The following is a 20981-nucleotide window of genomic DNA, read 5'->3' as shown; positions in this document are numbered from 1 at the left end:
CCAAAAGGACCATGCCATTACACTGAGGCTCTATAAATACTATTACTTTGACAGCCATGGGAGATAGCAGGGACGTGTTTTAGAACACACATAAATGATCCCAAGACACTTATCGTAAATGTTTTCAGATGAATATTTTTGTTTTTGGTCAAAGGGCATAAAATGCTTTTGCCGGGAGGAGGACTTCTTCTATATTTTGTCTTCTGTTGCAGAAGGATAGTTATTTTGTTACATATTCATTCAGCAAAAGTATACATTTTGCTACAGCACACAGCAGCCTTAGAAGCAGGGATGCACAGATTAGAGATTTAGCCGCAGGTTTCCATTGCTATTTTTTTAATTGTATAATGTTCCACTTGCCAACGTTAGTAAAAACTTTTTGTGCCTGTTGCACAAAAAGAGCCTGTTGCTCTTTTTGTGCAACAGGCATATTTGTCTAGATCTTGTTGTTTTAGTAAAAAAAGTGACATACATACCCAGTTGTCATGTTTCTATTTGATATTTTTCACTCAAGTCATTTGAGTTTGCTTCATAAAGAGAATAGTCTGTGTATTTAGACTTCTAATATATGAATTTTAATGTATTTATCTGTGCTCGCTAAACCTCCATAAACAGCTCAGGACACCCAGAATAGTCAGGTCGACTTAAACAACCTGCCATGATGCAGTGCATCCCTGTGTAGGTCTATGTCGCCATTACAATGCGAATCATCATAAACAAAAAAATCTGAGGATACACAATAGTCAGTTTAACCTTCATTTCTAAATTCAAGCAACAATCCATAGCTCTGCATTAACTTAAATCTGCATTTCCCAGCGACTGGGTTTGACCTGCGTCACTGGTGTTTGCATTCAGAAGCCGATACTCATCAGATGATGCAAGGCTTTGCAACACGCCGTTAATCCTTTTAGACGCAATACTTTACTTTAGAAAATAACATTTCAAAGCACAAATAACTATGTTGTTAAACTAATCTGCATAAAGCTGATAGAGAAGGGAAAAGAACTTATGCATTTGATATTCCGAAAGCCATTTTTTTTGCAGTTTTAAAAAAAAAAAATTTATTTCTCAAAAATCTTCAAATAGAAATTGCTCAATTCTTGTGCTGCAGAAGTTGAACTTTTTTTATCCCCCCACATTCAAAATGTGTCAAGTGACTTTGCAGCCCATCTTTCCCATCTTGACATCTCTTAAGTAACGCAGAAACCTCGCTCTTCTGCAGCGCCGTGACTTGAGGTCATTTCTTTCAAAATGCTTACTAAATGTCAGAGGCGGTCAAGCGCCTCCACAAGAACACAATCCGCCCTAAAAGCTGCTGCTGGCCACCTGTCCATCACATCAGCGCTTTCTCAGGTCATTGCTTATGACGTTTAACCCGTTCATGTCTTTTCACTGAGGCAAATCATTGTCAAATGATATGATTGGCTATGATGGATGGTGGGTACGTTTGTGATTGGAGGAGACAGTGGACACAAACTTCCTTGAGGTGAGGTTATTCTGCACTTGTTTCTTTGAACTTGAACGATATTTATTTAAAAAAAGGAAACAAAGACATTTTTTTTCGAGATATAGTTGGAAGAAATTAGGAGGTTGATTCTATTTAGGTTGTTAATAATAATTATAGGGATATTTTTCTACCCTAATATACTATTTTCTGACCGAGCAAAAAAAAGGCAAATGCACTATTTTTAGCTTCAAGCTAAATATAGAAGAGCTGTCAGCTTTGGTGGTTGAAATTTTTTGCAATATTAATAGTCACTGATGATCCACAGAATGCAGAACGTTGGAATAGAATCACTTTGGCATAAACTGAAAAATCTAAGTTACTTCAGTTATCCATGAACAAAAACAACAAAACATGCGCTATCAAGAAAAATTACAAATTACATGTTGTTTATGTGCCAACATAAACAACATTAATATGTTAGTATTGCATTTATAAGACTGTACCTGGATTTGTCTTGTTAAACAAAAACGTCAAAGCAGTTCATTGGTTTGCATGTGAATATAAAAGAAATAACAGTGTATGGTTGTTAAGTGGAATATAAATTATTTTTTATCATTCTTTTTAGAAATTAAAATCTGGAAATTATTTTGTGCATTCGGCTTTTAGTTTGCACCAGTTGAGCTGCACCTGCGTGCATGTGGGTAATATCTGTGAGTCTGTTTGGAACAGGCTTCTAAACAGGCCTTCAGCTGTTTGGGTCGGTTCACACCTGTGCCCCAGTGATGAGAAATCCTAAGAGGCGGAGAAAATGACTGAAATAACAAGTGTTTAAACACCAGCAGGGTACTAAAACAAGACAGAGCACCACCGAAACACAGCACCGGCCCTTTCCTTGAGCTCTTTTGCCTTGTGATTAGTTTTCCAGGCACTGAAAGAGTCCTGCCAAATGAAATGCTGTCTGTTTACATACTCTACAAGTGCAAAAGCTAGCAGTTGACACAGGCGGCAAAGTGTGACTCTGCGCCGGCTCAGAGAGTCACAGTTCATATCGCAGCAGACCAAGTGTGAGGGGTCTGGTTTAGCAGAGAAGAGAGAAACAAAAACACTAGCCCTCACGCCCCAAACTGCCATCAGTCGTAGTTTTTTTTTTGCAAACAGATTACCTCTCTTTGTTGAACTTGAGGGAATGGAGGACTGCTGGTCTCTTCTGCCTCAGGTTCCACAAGTGGACGCTGTCATCAGCCAAAGCGCTAACCAACGCTCCCTGTTGCAACAGAAATGTAGGTTTTTAATTTCTTAAAATTTTCTGGGGGAAAGAAAAGCTACAGCATTATTGAAGACGGAATGTTAAAACAGATTTTTTTTTTCACAAACATGTCCTCAGACTGCATTTTTTCCCCCCTTGTGAACATGACATGCGTTAATCACGCTGCATTCCCGGGCAGCTTGCTCCCAGGTAACGATGATGATTCATAAGATGTATAAAAGTGTATGTGTGCATGTAGGAGGAACTAAAAATCATCTCCATCTCCCCGAAGGATTTGTTTGAGCTGCTGAGTCACAGTCACACAGACGCAGAAACACACGCACACACGGACGGACCGACGGACGGACCAAACACACACCACTGAGCATGAAATGCTGCCTTCACCAAATACGTTTCAAAATATAATCAAGTTGGTTTTATTAAGTGACTCAGAAAGGCCTGGAGGTAATCCAGACCACTGGCATGTTTAAGACTTCCTGATTCCCACTCAGAACATCCTGAGTTTTGTGTCCTGTTTACATTAATATATTGATTCAATTTTAATTTAGTTAGAGCAGTCAAATATTAAGGCTTTGGTTTTGTTGTTACAAGTAATACTGGAACAACAGTTACAGTACAAAATCTATCTAGTTTAATAGATTTAAATAACAACAGAGATTTGGCCTATTTTAAGCTTAGGTGGTCCTGACCAGTGATTGGCTGGACAGAACTTCTAAAATCTTTTCATATGATCAGTGAATGCACCACAGGTAAATGCAATCTAGTTGCGTGAAGATTACCCCTCTTCGGTGTATAATTTGTAACAAAGCAAAGCCATCAATTGGTGTGTAAATGAGTTACTTAAAAATTAAGTCAGAGGATGCACAAACATTGTGTGAAACTTTTTCATAATAAAATATTTTTTGGACACAAAACAGAGCTGCCTGCCACAGTATATTAATTTTGCCTTCTGGATGTTTTGTAGAATTGGCGGAGAAGCCAAATATTGTTGAGCCATACCAAGAAGGGTGAATGCGTTATGGCCAAATTTCTTAGTTCAGTTGTTTTGAGCTTTCAAAATCTTTCTGCTGGGAAACATATTGGATTTCAAAATGGTGCAAGCCTTTTGGAAATCTCATAGTTAACATTTCACATTCTAAAGTGCAGGATTGTCTGACTCCTATCTTCAAGGATCAGTGTCCTGAATGATTTAGATGTTCTCTGTTCCAACCCAGCTGAATCAAATGATGGAATACTCCATTGATTAAGTTATGAAGAGGCCTGGTAATGAATCATCATTCGATTTGGGTTTTGAACCTGCAGGACAAAGGACCTTGAGGATTACTTTGGACACTGCTGCTCTTAGGATTAGACTCAGGAAATAATGTTTAGAGCTAATAGGGCCAACTATGCTCAGTAGTTTAATATGCTAAATATATTTTAAAATGTGATATCCCTAATAGTTTTATCTTTGCTTTGAATTAAATGCCATTCATACAGTGTCTGGTCTCTCATATGCGCACACATATCACCTCTTTCTCCAATGTATACAATTAATTAGAAATATTTTGAACAGAACTTAATTATAGTGACAGAGAAATGGTAATTGGCTAAATTCAGCCGATTTCCAAAAAAAAACACAGAATTTTAAAAAATGGACCACCGCTGGTAAGTGTATCATAAAATTTGGTATATCGGTAGATGGATTTGCACTTTTCCAGTTTGTAACTGAAATCAAACACGCAACCTTTCAGTGGTGGAAATATAGGGAAAGAATTGTGTTTTGCATCTGAGGCAAACAGAACTCACCTCATTGATGAGAAACTGTAGCTGGATGACGGCTGCTCCGCTCTCATGCTGACAGTAGCATTCGACACCGGGACAACCAAACCTGGAGGATCTCAGTCAAGGAATGTCAGTATAGTCTGAAAGGCATGTATGTTTCAACAGCACGCCTTTGAAGTGAATAATGTACTTTCATTTAATATGGTGCTAAAACAAAATGCTAAATTGTTAATGAAATAAATAGCTTTGATAATTGTTGAGGGCAGCAGATTCATACTTTAATCTTGATAAAACCAGTCTCTTTTTTGGTCTTACATCCTTTTTTTATTAAAGAGTTTTCTTTTTTAATGAAAGGTACACTTGCTTCAGGGCTATGAATTCGGCATTGTACAAGAGTGCAAATATGACTGGACTGTTTGCCAAAGAGAGTATGGATTGAACAAGTCTGTTTTTCCCATTTAAAACAGAATTTATCAATAAAAAAATAAACAACGCTCATGCTACTCAAACACACAAACTTAAAACCCCAATAAAGCAACATATGTCCAAATCCAATAAATTCAAGAACAGATGAGAAAATCTCACTGACATATATAAGCCTGAAAATAGTTACAAAGAAAACTTAAAGAATCTGTTTATTCTGCAGGTCTAAATGTTCAACTCCCACTTTTTGCTTTTCATCTTTTCACAGCAGACAGGGTTTATCGAGATAAAAAAAATGGCTGACAGATCAGCAGGTTTGCCAGCTCGGAAGTAATTTTGGAAGCACACTAAATTCTGATCAGCTCCATCATCTGTTTCTGCTGTATTGCTCATAAATACTGTTGTGGTAAGCCTTTTATTTTGAAGAAAACCAACATCTTGATTTTTCTCAAGACTTTTGGGGAAATATTTTTGCAGACTGTCAAGACACAAATAACACACATCTGGTGTAAAACTTACACGATTTCAGAAAGAACAGAACAACCTACCAAGAGTTATTTATGATGGCCGTAATGTGATATTCTGGGAAGTCTGCTTCTTTAGCACATCGGCGATTCGACATAATTGACTGAAACTTTAATTCACCTCTTCAGCAGAAAATCCTTAAGGAGGATGACTCACCATCAGGTTATGTCCCTGAGATCCAAAGCACACTGCCAATTCCAGCAGGCCGCTTTGGAATAAGCAAGTCAAAGTCTGGACTTAAAGCTGATTGAAGGGCTGCCGTATGACTTTAAACATGTTGTTATTTATGACTGATTATCGCAACATCACAAATGCCAGTTTTAAACAAGCAGATGTTAATCTAATACAATTTGAGTCTTGCTTTAATCACATTCAGCTAATTGTGTGATATTACCGAAGGGAAAGATGTGCTCAGACGTTTTAAATGCAGTCATCAAATCAGCTGCCTGAATGCTTGTTGGTGATGAAAAATTCTATAATTATATATTATATAACTGCTATGACATTTTGATAGTCTGAGCTCCCAACCCCACCACCCGTCCCCTATCACCCCTGCAACACCACTATACCTTTAACTCACAATCCTTTTTTTTTTATTTAGAATTTCTATAAATGTAGAAAAAGCCACAGCATGATTAACGCACACTGGTCAATTGATTTTGGACAAATATTTTTAGTCAACTTAAGGTAAAAAAATAAAACACCTTTTTTTTTTAAAAAAAAAGCACAAGGTAGACATTCACAAATACGGAGCATGAATAACCACAGAAGAGGTGGACATTATGCAGAGTACTAAAAATGATCGCAGAGAGAAAATGGAAGGGAGAGAGTACAAATGCAATTTGAAGAAGAACTCTGATGATAGATACAGAGTAAAGAGAGAGCAGGGGGAGAGGGATGGAAGAGGAGATAAAGAGGAGGAGACTGACGGAGAATAACGAGTTTCACTTTTCAAGGAGTATGAATGGGTATCCTTAGTGACTATATCCATTCATTCTTCCTAAGAGCACAAGGACTAGGGTGGGGGTGGCAATTTGTCACGAAGGGCACGTGGGGGTCTAACTATCATGGAGTCAACAACAGTATTGCTCATCAAAAATGCGTACGCACCGAAGGGATTGAGTCCATGTGGGGTCAGCAAAGCTACAGCTGCAGATACTTGCAGAGATTTATTAATCACGATCTGAGAACCTGAAAATCTTTCTGAAAATCGACAACCACACAGCAAATAAGTATAAGTATGTAGCAAAGCTCCCTCCCTTAAAAGCCTCAGCCACACATTAAGGGTAAAAGAGCTTCTAAGCTGCCTGAAGTCTCCTCAGGTGAAATAAACCATGCCCCTTTCCCCTTAAAAAGGCAATCCAAGGATTAAATTCCTGCACCAGGGCTGCCTTGACCAGAGAGAATATCAACCAGCTCTGGTAGATTTAGGCCAATAAGCCTCCAGGGAGAGTGAAGACACTTGAACCATGAGACCAGGAGGGTGCAACCAACTCAGTAACAATCCAATCTTCCACCGAGTCATGTGGTCAGCTCAGTTTAAAAAGCATGAAAGTTCTTTGGCCTCTTTAACCGTTAGGGAACCTTTGAGAGCTTGTCTGTCTCTGTCAAAATGTCAAAACTTACACATAAACTAGGGCATAAATTTGGGCAAACGTTGTGCTTCAACACAATGAGATTTTTTTTTTTGGGGGGGGGGGGGGTGTTGAGGGGGAGACAACCTGATCTGAAAAATTTGATTTCTATCGTTTCTTTAGTTTGGTGTTGTGTTGCATTAAGTGGTACTCAGAAGAAATCTTGGCATTAAAAGCTAAACAAAATAAATTAGCTGTAGAGCTGAAAACAAAAAAGACAATGCAATTAACCATACAATTAAAACAAAAACTCCTTGCGTAAACTGAGGCAGACAGCTTGCCATCTTTAGTTCTGAAATCAGAACATGGAATAGGAAAAAAAATATAAAATAAAACAGCCTGTGTTCCTGCCATTAGTGGGATATGCTAATGTTTACACACTACTGTTAGCCATATTAGCTAATAACAGTGTACCTTTACATTTCACATATTCACACTATAAACACTAAATGAGCATGCTCATTGAAGGTTGGTTGAACTGTTTGTGAAAGATTTTAATTATACATAAACCTCCACAACTGAAAATAAACCCTATCACTGCTATGTTGAAAACACAGAGCCACCATGTTGGATTTTGAAGTCAGGGTTTGTAAAATAAATAAATACATACATTTTCTAAATTCTGTGGCAATAAATAAAATGGATCTTCTTTGTGAGCATCTTTGAAAAGGAAAACACAGCGAAATAGTTCAAGTAAATTTTGTGAGATGAAGTTAGTTTTGAGGTCAAAATGAAAACCCCCAACTTAAACCATTTCTTTGTTACAAACGAATATAGCCAGCTTACAAGGATTTTGTATTTCAAACAGATGCAAACAGTGTTCTGTTTTTTTTTCTTTGTAATGTAACATTGAGATTAATGATCAGCTGTGCTGTCTGCCACTGCAGGAAGCCTGTAGTAAGGCGTTTATTTTACCAACAGACATGTTAATATTCCCAAAACGATCGATGGTGGTAATGGTGATTAACTGATAGTCGGAGCAAATGGCAACATACTGCAGTTTTTGTTAAAACAAGAGGATTAGTTCAGGGAGTTTAACTTTTTTGTAGTACATAGCCGACTGAAAGCAACAGCTACAGCAGGGGGAGCATTCATCTTCACTTCGTGAAAACATAAAAAGCACTGCACTATCTCCAGCTTTTCATTAAAAGCAGTTTAACCCCAAGGAACAGTTCCATGACTTAAAAATGTGACTTTAAAAAAAAAAAAAAAAAACAGCTTTACCTGGAGGACCGAAAACAGAGCGTGCCAAGTTGAAAATAGTTTGTAAAAAAAGACAGCCAAAGCTTTCAAAATCAGAGAAAGGTACTAGCAAATGCACATTTGTGTTAAAAGTACAAACTATTTAACTTTTAGGACGTGTTTACAAAAATTTTTGTTTTAATAAACTTGTAATGACAGAATGTAATTGCTGCACTGAACATTTAGAGCTCTCTCATGACACGATTATTGCATAAAAATCTGGCCGACTGTTAAAGTCGAGGCAAACAGTCTATCAGCATGCAGCAAATCACTGTGACCCCTGTGGATGAGATGATGGAACCAGGATGCTTTCTCCATTTGACCTAGCACACTAGTTATCCTCCTGGACAGCCCCCCGGCTAAACCGGTATCGACTTCAAGGAGGATACAGACAAGCCAATTATAAAATATTCACGTTAGGGCAGAAATCAATTTTCCATACAAGGTTTTCACAGAGAAAAAAAAACCTTTATGTTCTTATGATTTCTTTGCTTAGATAACTTTATATGTAAACCCTAAGAGGCATGACTAAAAACAAAGTAAGGTGAAAAACATATCTTCTGTTACGAATGGTATCGTTACCTTTTCTTACTAAATATCATCTCCACTACTGGCGTCATGATCAATAAATGCGATGTTGATATTTGAAGGTGTGATGCAACAATTGTGAACTTTTAGGCAATACAGCGGTGTTTGGAGGGTATGTTATTCCTAAAGCAGCATTGCGCTTACAGCAAGTCTGCTTGCCAATAATACATTTAACCACTTTAATCTGCCCACTCTCAGTATAGATGACCTAGTGCAGAAAGTTGAGAGGGGAGTGATGGGAAAGAAATGCTGCAAGGAAAATCTGCGTCAACTGCGCTTGATAGTTTCATTACAACATTCTACAATAATATCACAATATCATGTTTCCCTAATCATCTTGCAGCTCCGACCTTCTTCAACAACATCAGTTTTTATTAAAGACTGATCCAACTGGACATCAAAAGACAAATGCTATTTATATAGAAACAATACAGTATACATATATAGCTGTATAAAAATTTATGAAATTAATAAACTACAGAGAGCTGTGATGCATATTACGAGAATTGAATTATGTGTAGTCCAACATTTGCTCGATGACTAATCTGCAAATTCGAAATCATAAAGCATACAAGCCTGAAAATAAATTACCGGGTGGGATGAAATAATTATAATAAGAAAACATTCCTATGCCAATTATTTTTAAGACATGGTTACAATGATTGTTCCAAGTCCTTTAAGGCGTTTTTATTAGTAGTCATTACTTTATTTGCACTAGACAGCAGTCTGACCTGCATAATTTTGAGAGACATGTTTGTTTTCAAAGAGACGCAGATGAAGAAGACTTACTCAAGGAAAAGTATAAACAAAAGCTTTTTAAAGTTTTGATAGATTTATTAAATCTTCTTGTACATTACATGACTATAGGAACTGTTTCCATGTGCAGGTGTACATGCATCATCATAAATGTGTTTTTGTTTTGGACCAGTTAAGGTTGTCTGTAGCATTTCTGAATGGAGCTGGACGCATTGCCAGCGGTAGAGGAGGACATCGTTCGGCTGCAAAACTACGAATATTCTGGTGTGGTGGCGTATATTTGAGCGAAAAGTGTGGTTTGAGGTTAACCTTTTTAGTCTGCAGATGCTTTAAGATGATCTCCATTTTAGAATAAGCCCTGATATGATTAGTCATTTGTTCTCAATCAATCTTTACTTGTCAACCTACATTCAGGGCATACAGATAAATCAAAATATAATTAATTTCTCAAAAACAAAATGTGATGATTTAATGGAAAACAATTTAAAGTAAATAAATAATATTATAGCAAGAGTATGTCTAAAACCCAGGGGCACGCATCAGAGGAGCAAAGGTAGTGGACAGAGTTTAGTTCCTTACAGCCTGGTGGATAAAGCAGTTTAGGGTTTTGAAAAGGAGGATATTGGCGGCTACAGAACCTTCTCCCTGAGGGCGAGAGGCTGAACTGGGGCAGTGAGGTGTCACCAGCAACGCCGATGGCTCTGCAGGTAAGGCGGATGTCAAAAAAGTGCGGAGGGGAGAACGGAGCCGTTGACGGTGCTGGCTGTGTTCACTATATGCTGCAGAGTCTTTTGGCAGGTGGCAACACAGCCTCCGTACCACACAGTGATGACACCGTTGATGGTGCCCCGGTAAACGGAGCACATTATGACTTGGTCTCCTGTTTAAAGGGTGAAATAAAGGCGTTGGAAAGTTCTTGGCCAGCGATTTGGTGTCGCTGGTCCAAGAGAGATCCTCAGAAACATTCACTCCTAGAAACTTGGAGCTGCTCACTCTCTCCAGAGCAGCGCCCTCGTTGGTTAGTGGAGGATGCTGTGGACGACTTCTCCTGAAGTCAGCAACAATCTCTTTAGTCGTCTCAAAATTGAGGTTTAGAGTGTTGTCCTTACACCACTGGACAACACTCCCTTCGCACCTGCAGTTGGCCTCGTCATTGTTGGTGATCACCCACCACAGTTGTGTCCTCCGCAAACGTGATGATGTGATTGGTGCTGTTGGTGGACACGCAGTGGTGGATCAGTAATATGAAGGGTAGCCATTTCAGCATATACCCCTGTGGAGTCCCTGTACTTAACGTGATCACCTTGGAGTTGTTTCTACCACCCACGCATTTGTGGCTTGCTTTTTATAAAGCCCAGCTCCCAGTATTAGAGAACTGTTTTAATGTTTAAATATCCACATTTTTGTATGAGCCGCTGTGAAAGGAATGTGCTAAATGTTGAACCAAAGTCCAGGAACAGCACATGGTGGGTGATGGCTGGATGGAGAGCAGTAGAAATGGCATCCTCTGTGGACCTGTATGCAAACTGGAATGGAAGGCCAGATTTTATGTCCCGCACAACCAGCCGCTCAAACCTGTTTATAATGATTGAAGTCAGTGCTGTGGGCCATTCATCCAATTCTCCAAACTAAAATTATTCTGATTAACATCTACTGCTGTTAGGATACCGAGTGCTGGTAACTTCCCAGATCTCCTTTCAAAATATCTGAACTATCCCTAAAAACTAAATCTGACTGAAACACCTTCTTAGACCAAGAGCAGAGAAAACAAAACTTTTATATTTCTTAACTTACATTTTGGATTTTCACTTTCTTAGGATTAGATTTGTTTTATGTTTTATTGTGACATTGTACTTTTAATAACACAGTTCTACCTTGTTTTCATAAGCAGCGAAAAATTAAATGTGTATGTATGTTGAATGACATACTCATTTAGGTTTTTTTGAAGATAGTGGGAAAAGTTATGAGAGGACAGTGTCGCTATGGCTCACGAAAGTCACAAATCAAACAGTTTTTCCCCACAGATCTGTGTTTATCTGTTGAAGAGAACTTTCAAAAACTGTCCTCTGTTGAGAACTCCTCCTTCATTTTTGCACAGAACATTAATGAGCATAGATGCAGCAGCGCAGTTAGGTGTTAGGCACAATGCTTTGGACTTGACAACAGCGCAAAGCGGCCAACTCGGAGTGACTTAATTGAAAGCTCTGTCCTAATGTTGCCTGGCAACCAAATCTTGCAGGGGCTCAGAAAGAGAGAGGAAAGGATTTAAGGTTGTGCTTTTTAAACTGCTCATTTTGCCTTCTATTTGAACGACGCCAGCCGTCCCACATTCACATCATCAAGTAGCACACGCACACACGCACACACGTCCGAGAACATGATCATAAAAACATATTGAAAATGTAATATCAATTATTTCTTTGTTTCAAGCAACATTTCGCCCCAAATAATTCTGGAAAACAATCCCTGCTCCAATCCCAAAGAATGTGCATCTAACAAACTTTAAAAAAAAAAAAACATCTGTAAATAGCGTAAGAAAGATTTTTTTTGTTGTTGTTATTGATGGTTTGCAACATTTAAATGACAGACTTCAATGATAATTTGCAAAGTCCCAAGTATTTGAAAGGATAATCGGGATAAGCATAGAAATCATCTGAATCATTATGAAGCTTGTTTCATCTAAGTACTGCTAACATTTTTTTTTTAAAGTTTATTTAAAAAAAAAAAAAATAATGTTGACCTTTTAAATATCCTGTGTCACAAAATAGCACTTCTCTTAATTCATGCACTCAAAAATAAATACACTTAGACAAGATGTCTACCACAACTGTATGGCTGACAGGCTGGAAAGAAGGAACCATTTATTTTTCCTTAATTGTAGGTTCATTTCAGATCACCGTTTTTGACACGGATGAAAAGAAATCTTTGAAGTTGCTTGTGAAAATTTTGGGGAATCATAGAAATGATCAGTCCATGATATAGAGACGGTACAATCCTTTGAGTCAATCCAAATAAAGCCCAACATCAGAAGACTTGTAGCTGAGTAGGCCGTCTGGAGCCAAGAAAAAAAAAATAATAATTGTGTGTTTTGTGCAATCATTTAGAGCGCTGCAAAATGTGTTTTATTGTTATGATAGTAATAACAGGGGGGAAATCCCTATGCAGTGACACTGTGCTCAACAAAGTATTGAGACCGAGTGTCAGCTGAAACAACAAACATAAGTGGATTACAGACACAGCTTTAGCTTTGACTTTAAGATATCAACCATATTTGTTTTGAAACATTTATAATCTCTAGATATTTTCAAATTCTCCAGCCTGTTGGAAGACTTAGACACAATGTCAGGATATTTACGAATAAGATCAATGTGCAGATGTTACAGTTACATCAATGCTAACTGTGGAGATTGTTAAGAAAGGTTGTTAAAAAACAAAAAGGTCAGAGGATATAGTTCAAACTTTTTACTTTTTGAAGATAGCAAACTCCTTTAATATTAAGCTGATGCGTGTTACTTTTCTCAATCTCTGTGTAATGTCTCTGCTTATAATTCTCTGTAACATATAATCACTGACATTTCACAGCGATAAAATTACACTTACAAGAGTTTTGTCACTGGTTGCAGTGGTTTTAAAACTATTTTATTAAAAATTTTTAACAGTTTGAAATGTTACAGTTTCAGGACCGTGTGATTTTTTCCCCCTCCCCAATCAAACCATTCTTACAGTTTGAAGTCAGTTAAATGAAATGCTATTTAAAGCAGAGTAACGGAACAGCACCTTCCCCTTCGGCTGATGTGTACTACCAGTCAGGTGGCTGAAAGGATCTTGCTTCCTCCTCACTCACAAAAGAAAAAGAAAAAAAAATGGAAATATTTCTGGATGTAAAAAACACAGTGTCATAGCTTTGAAACATCCATCACTCGCATTAAGGTATAGCTATTTGAAAACTGTGGTATCTTGATATAAGGAACCAACTGCAGATTAATTAGTCAGACCAGATGGCCTGACTAATTAATCAGATAAAATTAGCTTGTAGCATCTCTGTGTTTCTCTATAAAGAGTAGAGCAGCAAAAAGCTATAAAAACTGGTACTTTTTACATTCTCTTCAATCTATACAACTAAATCAATCAATCAAACTATAGATACTATTGTTTTACCAGTAATAATCAATGTTTTTTTCAAAGTAGTTTTGTCCTTTTGGAAATAACAGCAATAAACTGCAAAAAAAAAAACAAAGTATTATTTTTGATATCTCCATTTTACTTGTTTAACAAAGTTGTTGCTTTGCTGAAAAAGCTAATATATTAAATAACTATACTTATTTTATGCCCTCTTGTTCTGAATCTAAAAAGAAATAAACCACAAATCCCAGTTTTCATCAAGTCCAAGATGACTGCCCGCATCTTTTAACGAAGTCAGTTTACGCAAATGTTTACAAGAAGTGCAATATGAATAAACCTGTAGTTTGTGCGGCAAAAACCTAAAATATCTTATTTTATTAAAAAAACAACTTTTGTGAAAGTGATACTTCATCTATAAAGGTATATTCTTAGGGTTTAATGCTTATATTGCACTCTAATGGAATTTACTATTAAATTTCTATTTTAAATGGCAAAATAAAACCTACATTTTATTTAGCTTTGAATACAGTGTAAATATATATTTTGACAAGAATTTGACATTTATCTTTTCTTAACAGTCAGAGTACAATTTATACATGTAACATTGTCACAATATAAATTTTTAGATGGATAGTTTGCAAAGAGCCCCCTATAAATTGTTGCATTTTCCAAGTATAAAAATGTCTGACTTTTATCACAGTTTGTGCTGTTATGAGATTCTCAGGGTATAAACTACGCATTCCGGCCTACTGACAATGCCTGCATAGCTTATTCACATTTTCTTATAGAACACCAAGAGCAATAGTAAATTTGTAAGCAAAAGCAGAAATAGAAACGAAAAAAAAAAACTATACTTCCCCCAAACAAAAAAAAAAAAGCTATCCATGATTTATTTTTTTCTAAAAGAGTTCGTACAAAAAAGGTTTGACAGGGATGACAAGAGTCTCTGAAAAGACATTCCCTCATGGCATTCCCTTTTGGCTAAACCTTCCAAAGGCAAAGAAGCCTTAAAACATTTGCATAGAAAAAACAATTTCAGGCTGTATTTTTAGATTATGTTACCTAAAACAAATATAGTCTGCCAGATTCCCAAATTGAGCACTGTTTAAATGATAAGCAGCATGTTCTTTTAGGTCTATTAGTGACAGTCGAACGCATTTTAGCTAAAAACATTCTGTCCCTTACTGAATTAAAAAAAAAAAAAAAAAAACAGTCAACATTTTACAAGACAAGATCACTGACATCTCAGCCGTTCGTATCTTTCCGCTGTTTTAACAAACACGACCCGAAGTTACTGTGATATGCCCCCTCTCAATCAACATGGGGCAGGCCTCGCAGGAGACGCTGCTGACAGGAGCATTCCTCATTCCTTTTAAGCCGAGTGAGGTCTCTATCCTGGTCTGCATCCTCTCCCCACACTGCGCCAACTCTATAAGTAGACAGACTGGCCGCGGGCAGCGATAGCAACAAGACAAGAGTACAGAAAGACAGAGAGTGAAAGCAGAAAGTGGGTCAGCTTCATGTCATGTCAAGTCCAATGAAATTTTCTAGAGCTATTCTAGAAGTCAAAGTTGACCGATAATTCACTTTCATATTGCCCTTGTTGGCTCCAGTTCTATCTGAGAAAGGCTTATCCCCTTAAAAATAAAAGTGAGTCATTAGACATCACCAATGGATAATCAACGCTAGAAATAAAATCATGAAAGTTTAGTTGTGTTTTTTTTATTTTTATTAAATGATATCTTTAAAGATGCAGCTAAAATGGATGAGCCTCTATGTCACATGTCACAAGAAAAAGGGCTTTCTGCTTTCAGAATAATTCCACAGATTTTTATTTTTTTTTCATTGAACTTGACAAGATGTCTTCCACTTGGCTCAAAACTTTCATGTTCATTAATGTAGTTATAGAGGGAAGAAAGAGAAAAGATTTAGTCTCATAAAAAAAAAGAAAAACCGAATGCTCAAAATGTCTGACAAAAGAGGAAAGAGTGGAAATATATCACAGAGTGATACACACTGAAAAAGAATGAATGAAGAGGGGATTTGGAAAGCATAAGAGGAGAAGAAATAGGATGGATGGGGCAAGCTTGGGAGCACTGAGTTGCTATGACGTCGGGCTGGAAGTGACGTCAAACGTAGCCACTCATACATCACCCTGCCAGGGAGGGGGTTGGGACCTGATAAGAGTCTGATGGGCACTTAGCTCGGAGGAAGGGATCCAGCTACTAAAGTTAGGCAGCAGAAAACAAAAGGATCAGTGAGAAACGACTGCAAAAAAAACTGAATTGGTAAATCAGTTTTGTATAAGATTCTGGATATTCTCCAGCAGACACATGGGTCAACAACTTTTCCAGACATGTTTGTTGTTTGGGAGAATTCCAATGTCATGAGCACAATATGCATATATTTATTACGATTATTATGGCTGATTAATATTAATAATGATAATAATTATTAATACTAATGATTATAATAATTATTAATATTAATAATTATTATTATTAATACTAATATGAATACTACTACTAATAAATAATAATAATAATAATAAATAGTAATAATAATACTTATTATTAGTAGTATTAATTAATATATGTTATTAACTATAAATACTGACAATGCATATTGAAATTAAAAGTTTAAATTTATTCGGGGATTGAAGCCTCATGTTCTTATTTTGGTTAAATTAGTACAAAATTTTGGGGGGATGTAATGTCTGATTTTTTTCAGAGACTTAACACTGGACATTTTTGTGTGTTTTCATATTCGACATATTATGAACACAATAACTGAATTTTTCCAGCCACCCTTTTTACGAAAAGTTTTTATGCTCATTTGAGATGGTTTTTGAATTTTCTTAAAAACAATTCACGTGCCAAACAGGAGATGGAAACATGTTTGCCGAATGACTTCTGATGACGCAAACATTTACCTTAAAGGGCATTTAAGCCGTTTCTACCGTTGGTGTCTTCCCAGATATTTGGATGATGCACATAGAATCGCGTTTCTTTCCCTGTGTCAGGACAGCAAGTAACATCAGCAATAATAGTTGACATGACAGAGCAATTACAATTTGTCCGATAGCAACACATTCCTAAAAACTTAACTCCATTTTCTTAGGCATTTGGTCCGTGCTAGTTTGCAACCTCTTCTTCCTGTTTATAAAATCTGTGCACAACATCATCTTCTGACAAAATTACGCTTTGCGTAGCCAGGTTGCCAGTGGATGAAAACATGCTTAATTTGCAATTTTTTAACAGTTTGCTCAAAATTCACATGACTCACTATACATCTATACCAGTTACACATTTAACAATATGTTTTGCGCGCTTCTGAAAAAGGCTATGATAAATCATGTCCATATCACGATGTCCTTGCTGCTGATTGTGTCCAATTTTGACAGCTGTTTTAATTTAGATGACAAAGAAACATTTTCTGTTTGTTTTTATTCTGCACTTCAGATTGACCAGAAAAATGTGGAAATGATAATTACCCAAGCAAAGAAAATAATACTTGAAGTAGGTTTTCAATTGTCGCTTAGCAACAACAGTAGCAATGACTCCCATCCTGCCAAGGCTGCAAGCTAAATCAGCTCTGTTCACATGGATCCTCACCCCTTGAGCTTTTGAGATTTACACATTGTAGCACTTTAGGGCCCCCTATGACTTATTTGTGTTAATTTGTTTTCCTTTCCCCTCATCTGCCAGAGCATCCAAGCACCCATGATACATCAATGACAGAAAGAGCTAGGAGAAGCTATGAAAACCCGGCTCCCTCATGAGTTTCAGTCATACACTGGAAGAAAAAAAAAAAAAAAAACGGAGCAATCAAACCAAAATGCAACACACTAATGCCATCTTTAGGCCCCAGCCCCAAAACAAAGGCTGCATAGGAAAAATTTAAAGACTCAGAGATGAGAAAACTGCTGATTAATTTGTTTAACACATCCCTTGTATAAATAATCCCCCTCGACACATTTGATTTATTATGCCTGCAAACAATTAAACTGCTTTGGAGCCACTAAATAATGGTCACTGCTTCAGCTTGCACACACTTTGCCTTGGAAAGCATTGTGCACACAAACACACACAAATGTTCAACACCTATATCTATTATGGTGCTTGCTCAAAAAGATTCATCTACATGACATTCTTGACAATAGCTATTTGCTGGGGTACACAGTTCAACATTGCGGCAATCCGGGGATAAAAAAGGCATGTTTTAATAGTTTGCAGAGAGATAACATATTTTTTAAATATTTATTTATATGTAATATATCAGCACAGAAGACATCCAAGCAATGAAAGAACAAATTAAACATTCTGTCCGTTATGCTTTAGATTCTTCAAAGTAGCCATATTTTGCAAACGTTTGGCATTCTCTCACGTAAACTTCATGGGGTAGTTCCCCGGAAGGATTTTTAATTAACTCATTAATTACCTTGTCAAAAGTTAATTTCTGGAATAACTTGCCCTCTTAATGTGTTTGAGACCATCAGTTGGGTTGTGCCCAGGTAGAGCTGGTGCAAAGGTACATGCCGTTATTTGTAAAGTGTTCTAATTCATAGTATCGAAACAGCCACCCAAACTAATGAAATAGAGATGACAGTCCATCATCACTTTAAAACAAAGGTCTAGAAAATGGGAAAATATCAGGAGCTTGGAAAGCATTGTAAAGAGCAATGCAAAGACCATCAAAAGCTATGGAGAAACTGGCTCTCATAACGACTGACTGCAGCAAAAATAATTTCTCTTTTTTAATATCCCAGAAGTCAAACCTTTAAAAATCACATACAGTAACTGATGAAATGAAGTCCACCTGTGTGCAATCTGAGAGTCAGATGATCTGTCAGTATAAACCCCGGAGACTGCAGCCCCACCGAACAAGAGGAATCACACTATGAAGACCAAGGAGAGTGGCCAGAAATAAGCCATTTGCTACTTAGTGTCAAAAATAGAAGGTACATTTTGACTTTGCCAAATGTAGGTAACTCCCCAAATGTATGGGGAAAGGACTTCTGGGTCTGATGAGATTAAAATCTTTTGGCCATCTTCCACAAACCTAACACATCCCTTTACCCGGAGGAACACAATTACCATTGTGAAAGACGGTGGTGGCAGGATCATGCAGATGGATGATGCTAAATAAAAGGATAGTCTTGAACAAAACGCATCATCTCAACACAGTTGGATGTACTGCAAATTAAATTTTTGCAAACTTTCATACAATCCATTGTAATTCCAAGATGTGCAGCAACAAAAATAATGTTAGAAAAATGCTAAGAGGGTAAATACTTTGTCAGAATCTACCATCCATCTATACAAAAACATTAAGAAGCAACACTAAAAGCATAATCTTTGCACCATTCATAAAAAAATGTGTTTGGGTTTGGACTCACAAGCCAAGGCGCTATGGTACAAAAATGGAAGCTCCCCATGTTGCAGGGCAGTGGTGTCCAAAGTGGGGCCTCAAGGGCCGGTGTACAACATGTTCTAGATGTCACCCTGGGTCAGCACACCTGAATTAAATTATTGGCTCATTACCAGGCGTGTTGAGAACTTGAAGACATGTCGAGGTGATAATTTAGCTGTTTAAATCAGCTGTTTTTGAACAAAGACACATTTAAAATCTGCAGGACATTGGCCTTAGAAACAGGAGATGGAAACTCCTGCTGCAGGGATAATGTGAATAGTTGGTTGTTGGAGCAGAGCCAGTTTTGCTCATAGTAGGGTGCTAACAACCCTGTATATCATCTTATTTTAGCAGGGTAACTCAGCACTGCCATTCCGTACATCATGTCTGCAGATAAAATAAGAAAAAGAGACGAGAAGGGAGGGACGGATGGAGAGGAAGGCACAAAAAAGAAGCGTTGAAATTGGGCTGGAAATTCAATGGTTGTGGAGATTAAAGGGTGGAAAGAATATGGGGAGATGGGGAGGTGTAGAGGGACTGGGCATGGAAAAGGAAGCTGGAGGGGATATAGGGGGTAAAAACTCTGAGCAAAATAAATGTTGAGTCAGCTGAACAGCTTGCGGCCGACCCTTGCAGTGGAGGCATGCAAAGCATAAGAAAGAGTATGAGAAAAAAAAAAAAAAAAAAGAGTATGAGAGATTTGGGGGGGGGGGGGGCAGCAAGAGGTGAAAATGAAAAAAGACAGGAGCAGAGGGTGGGAGGGGCTGTCATAGAAGAAAGGCAAGTGAAACAACTCCAAGATGGGTAGATGCATACATAAAGCAAGAGACATGCGGAGAACTAGATATTGCTATAGCTGTAGATAGGACCGGAGATGACATATTGGATCTCAGTGAGGCAACCTGTATAAATTGTAATTAAAAAATATATATATGAAAATTAGGGGTGTAAATTAAAATTAAGTAATTATGATCCAAAAAACAATAGAGCTCAACATGAGGTAGTTTAATTATTTCTTTATAACTAAATTACATCACATATTTACCTAAAATGCTTTTCACCGGGACAGTATGTTCCAGTGCAAACAACAGTCATTGAGAAAGAAATCTGCATGAACATAATAGAACAAGGAAATTTTAAGTACTTCACATATACTGTACATAAGTGTTGACTGTCCAAAACGTTTTGTTTTAGGTTTAATTTTAGTATTTAAATCCAAAAGAGATTTTTCCACAGATAGAAGACCAAACAGTTTCACACTGGTGATTCTTCCTTGCAGTTCGCCAACTGCCACATAAAACCTTTAAAAGCCAAGACAAGTTTTCAGATCTTACCCATATGTGTAAATCTATCAGTAAAGATATAAAATAACTTTCTGGAGGCTGAGTGCTGGTTCATTAACAACAGAAGGACACTAGAAGGACATTTAAACATGGAGTTTCATAGACTGCAACATGTATCAGCCCTGGACAGAAGGATGAATTGGAGCCAAGATAGCAGCAGTTTCTTAGCAAGCTCCAGCATTAGCTTGGCTCTAAAGTAGACAAACTTGTGTTGTCTTTGGCTATGAATTCCATTATTATAGACTAAAGACCCAACTATAACTAAATAAAGCTCAAGGCTATTAATTTTTACTTGATGACAAGAGTTAAATCAAGGCAGAATGGGTTATGCTCAGGGAAAAGGGGCTTAGGCCTCAAGGCAGAGGTAGTATTTTCGCAGGCAGAAAGTAAATGAGACTGAGGCGAAACAGTTCCTGCCCTGGGGACAACACCTGAAAGGAAGACATCTAAGCCTCTGG

General features: G+C 37.4%; 1 protein-coding gene across 4 annotated transcripts in view; it reads right to left on the bottom strand.

Annotated features, from left to right (window-relative positions):
* The window catches only part of stxbp5a (syntaxin binding protein 5a (tomosyn)), a gene marked incomplete at its 5' end in the record, with an annotated part of 148761 nt that overhangs the window by 91408 nt on the left and 36372 nt on the right, over positions 1-20981 (bottom strand). For all 4 annotated transcript variants that reach the window (XM_036147391.1, XM_036147392.1, XM_036147393.1 and 1 more), the window contains 2 exon segments: positions 2611-2711; positions 4503-4584. In XM_036147391.1, coding sequence (XP_036003284.1) covers positions 2611-2711; positions 4503-4584 — 183 coding nt within the window.

Source organism: Fundulus heteroclitus, chromosome 15 (genome assembly GCF_011125445.2).
Source record: "Fundulus heteroclitus isolate FHET01 chromosome 15, MU-UCD_Fhet_4.1, whole genome shotgun sequence".
Taxonomy (NCBI): domain Eukaryota; kingdom Metazoa; phylum Chordata; class Actinopteri; order Cyprinodontiformes; family Fundulidae; genus Fundulus; species Fundulus heteroclitus.
The sequence above is the reverse complement of the archived record's forward strand: the minus strand, read 5'-3'. Positions and strand labels throughout refer to the sequence as shown.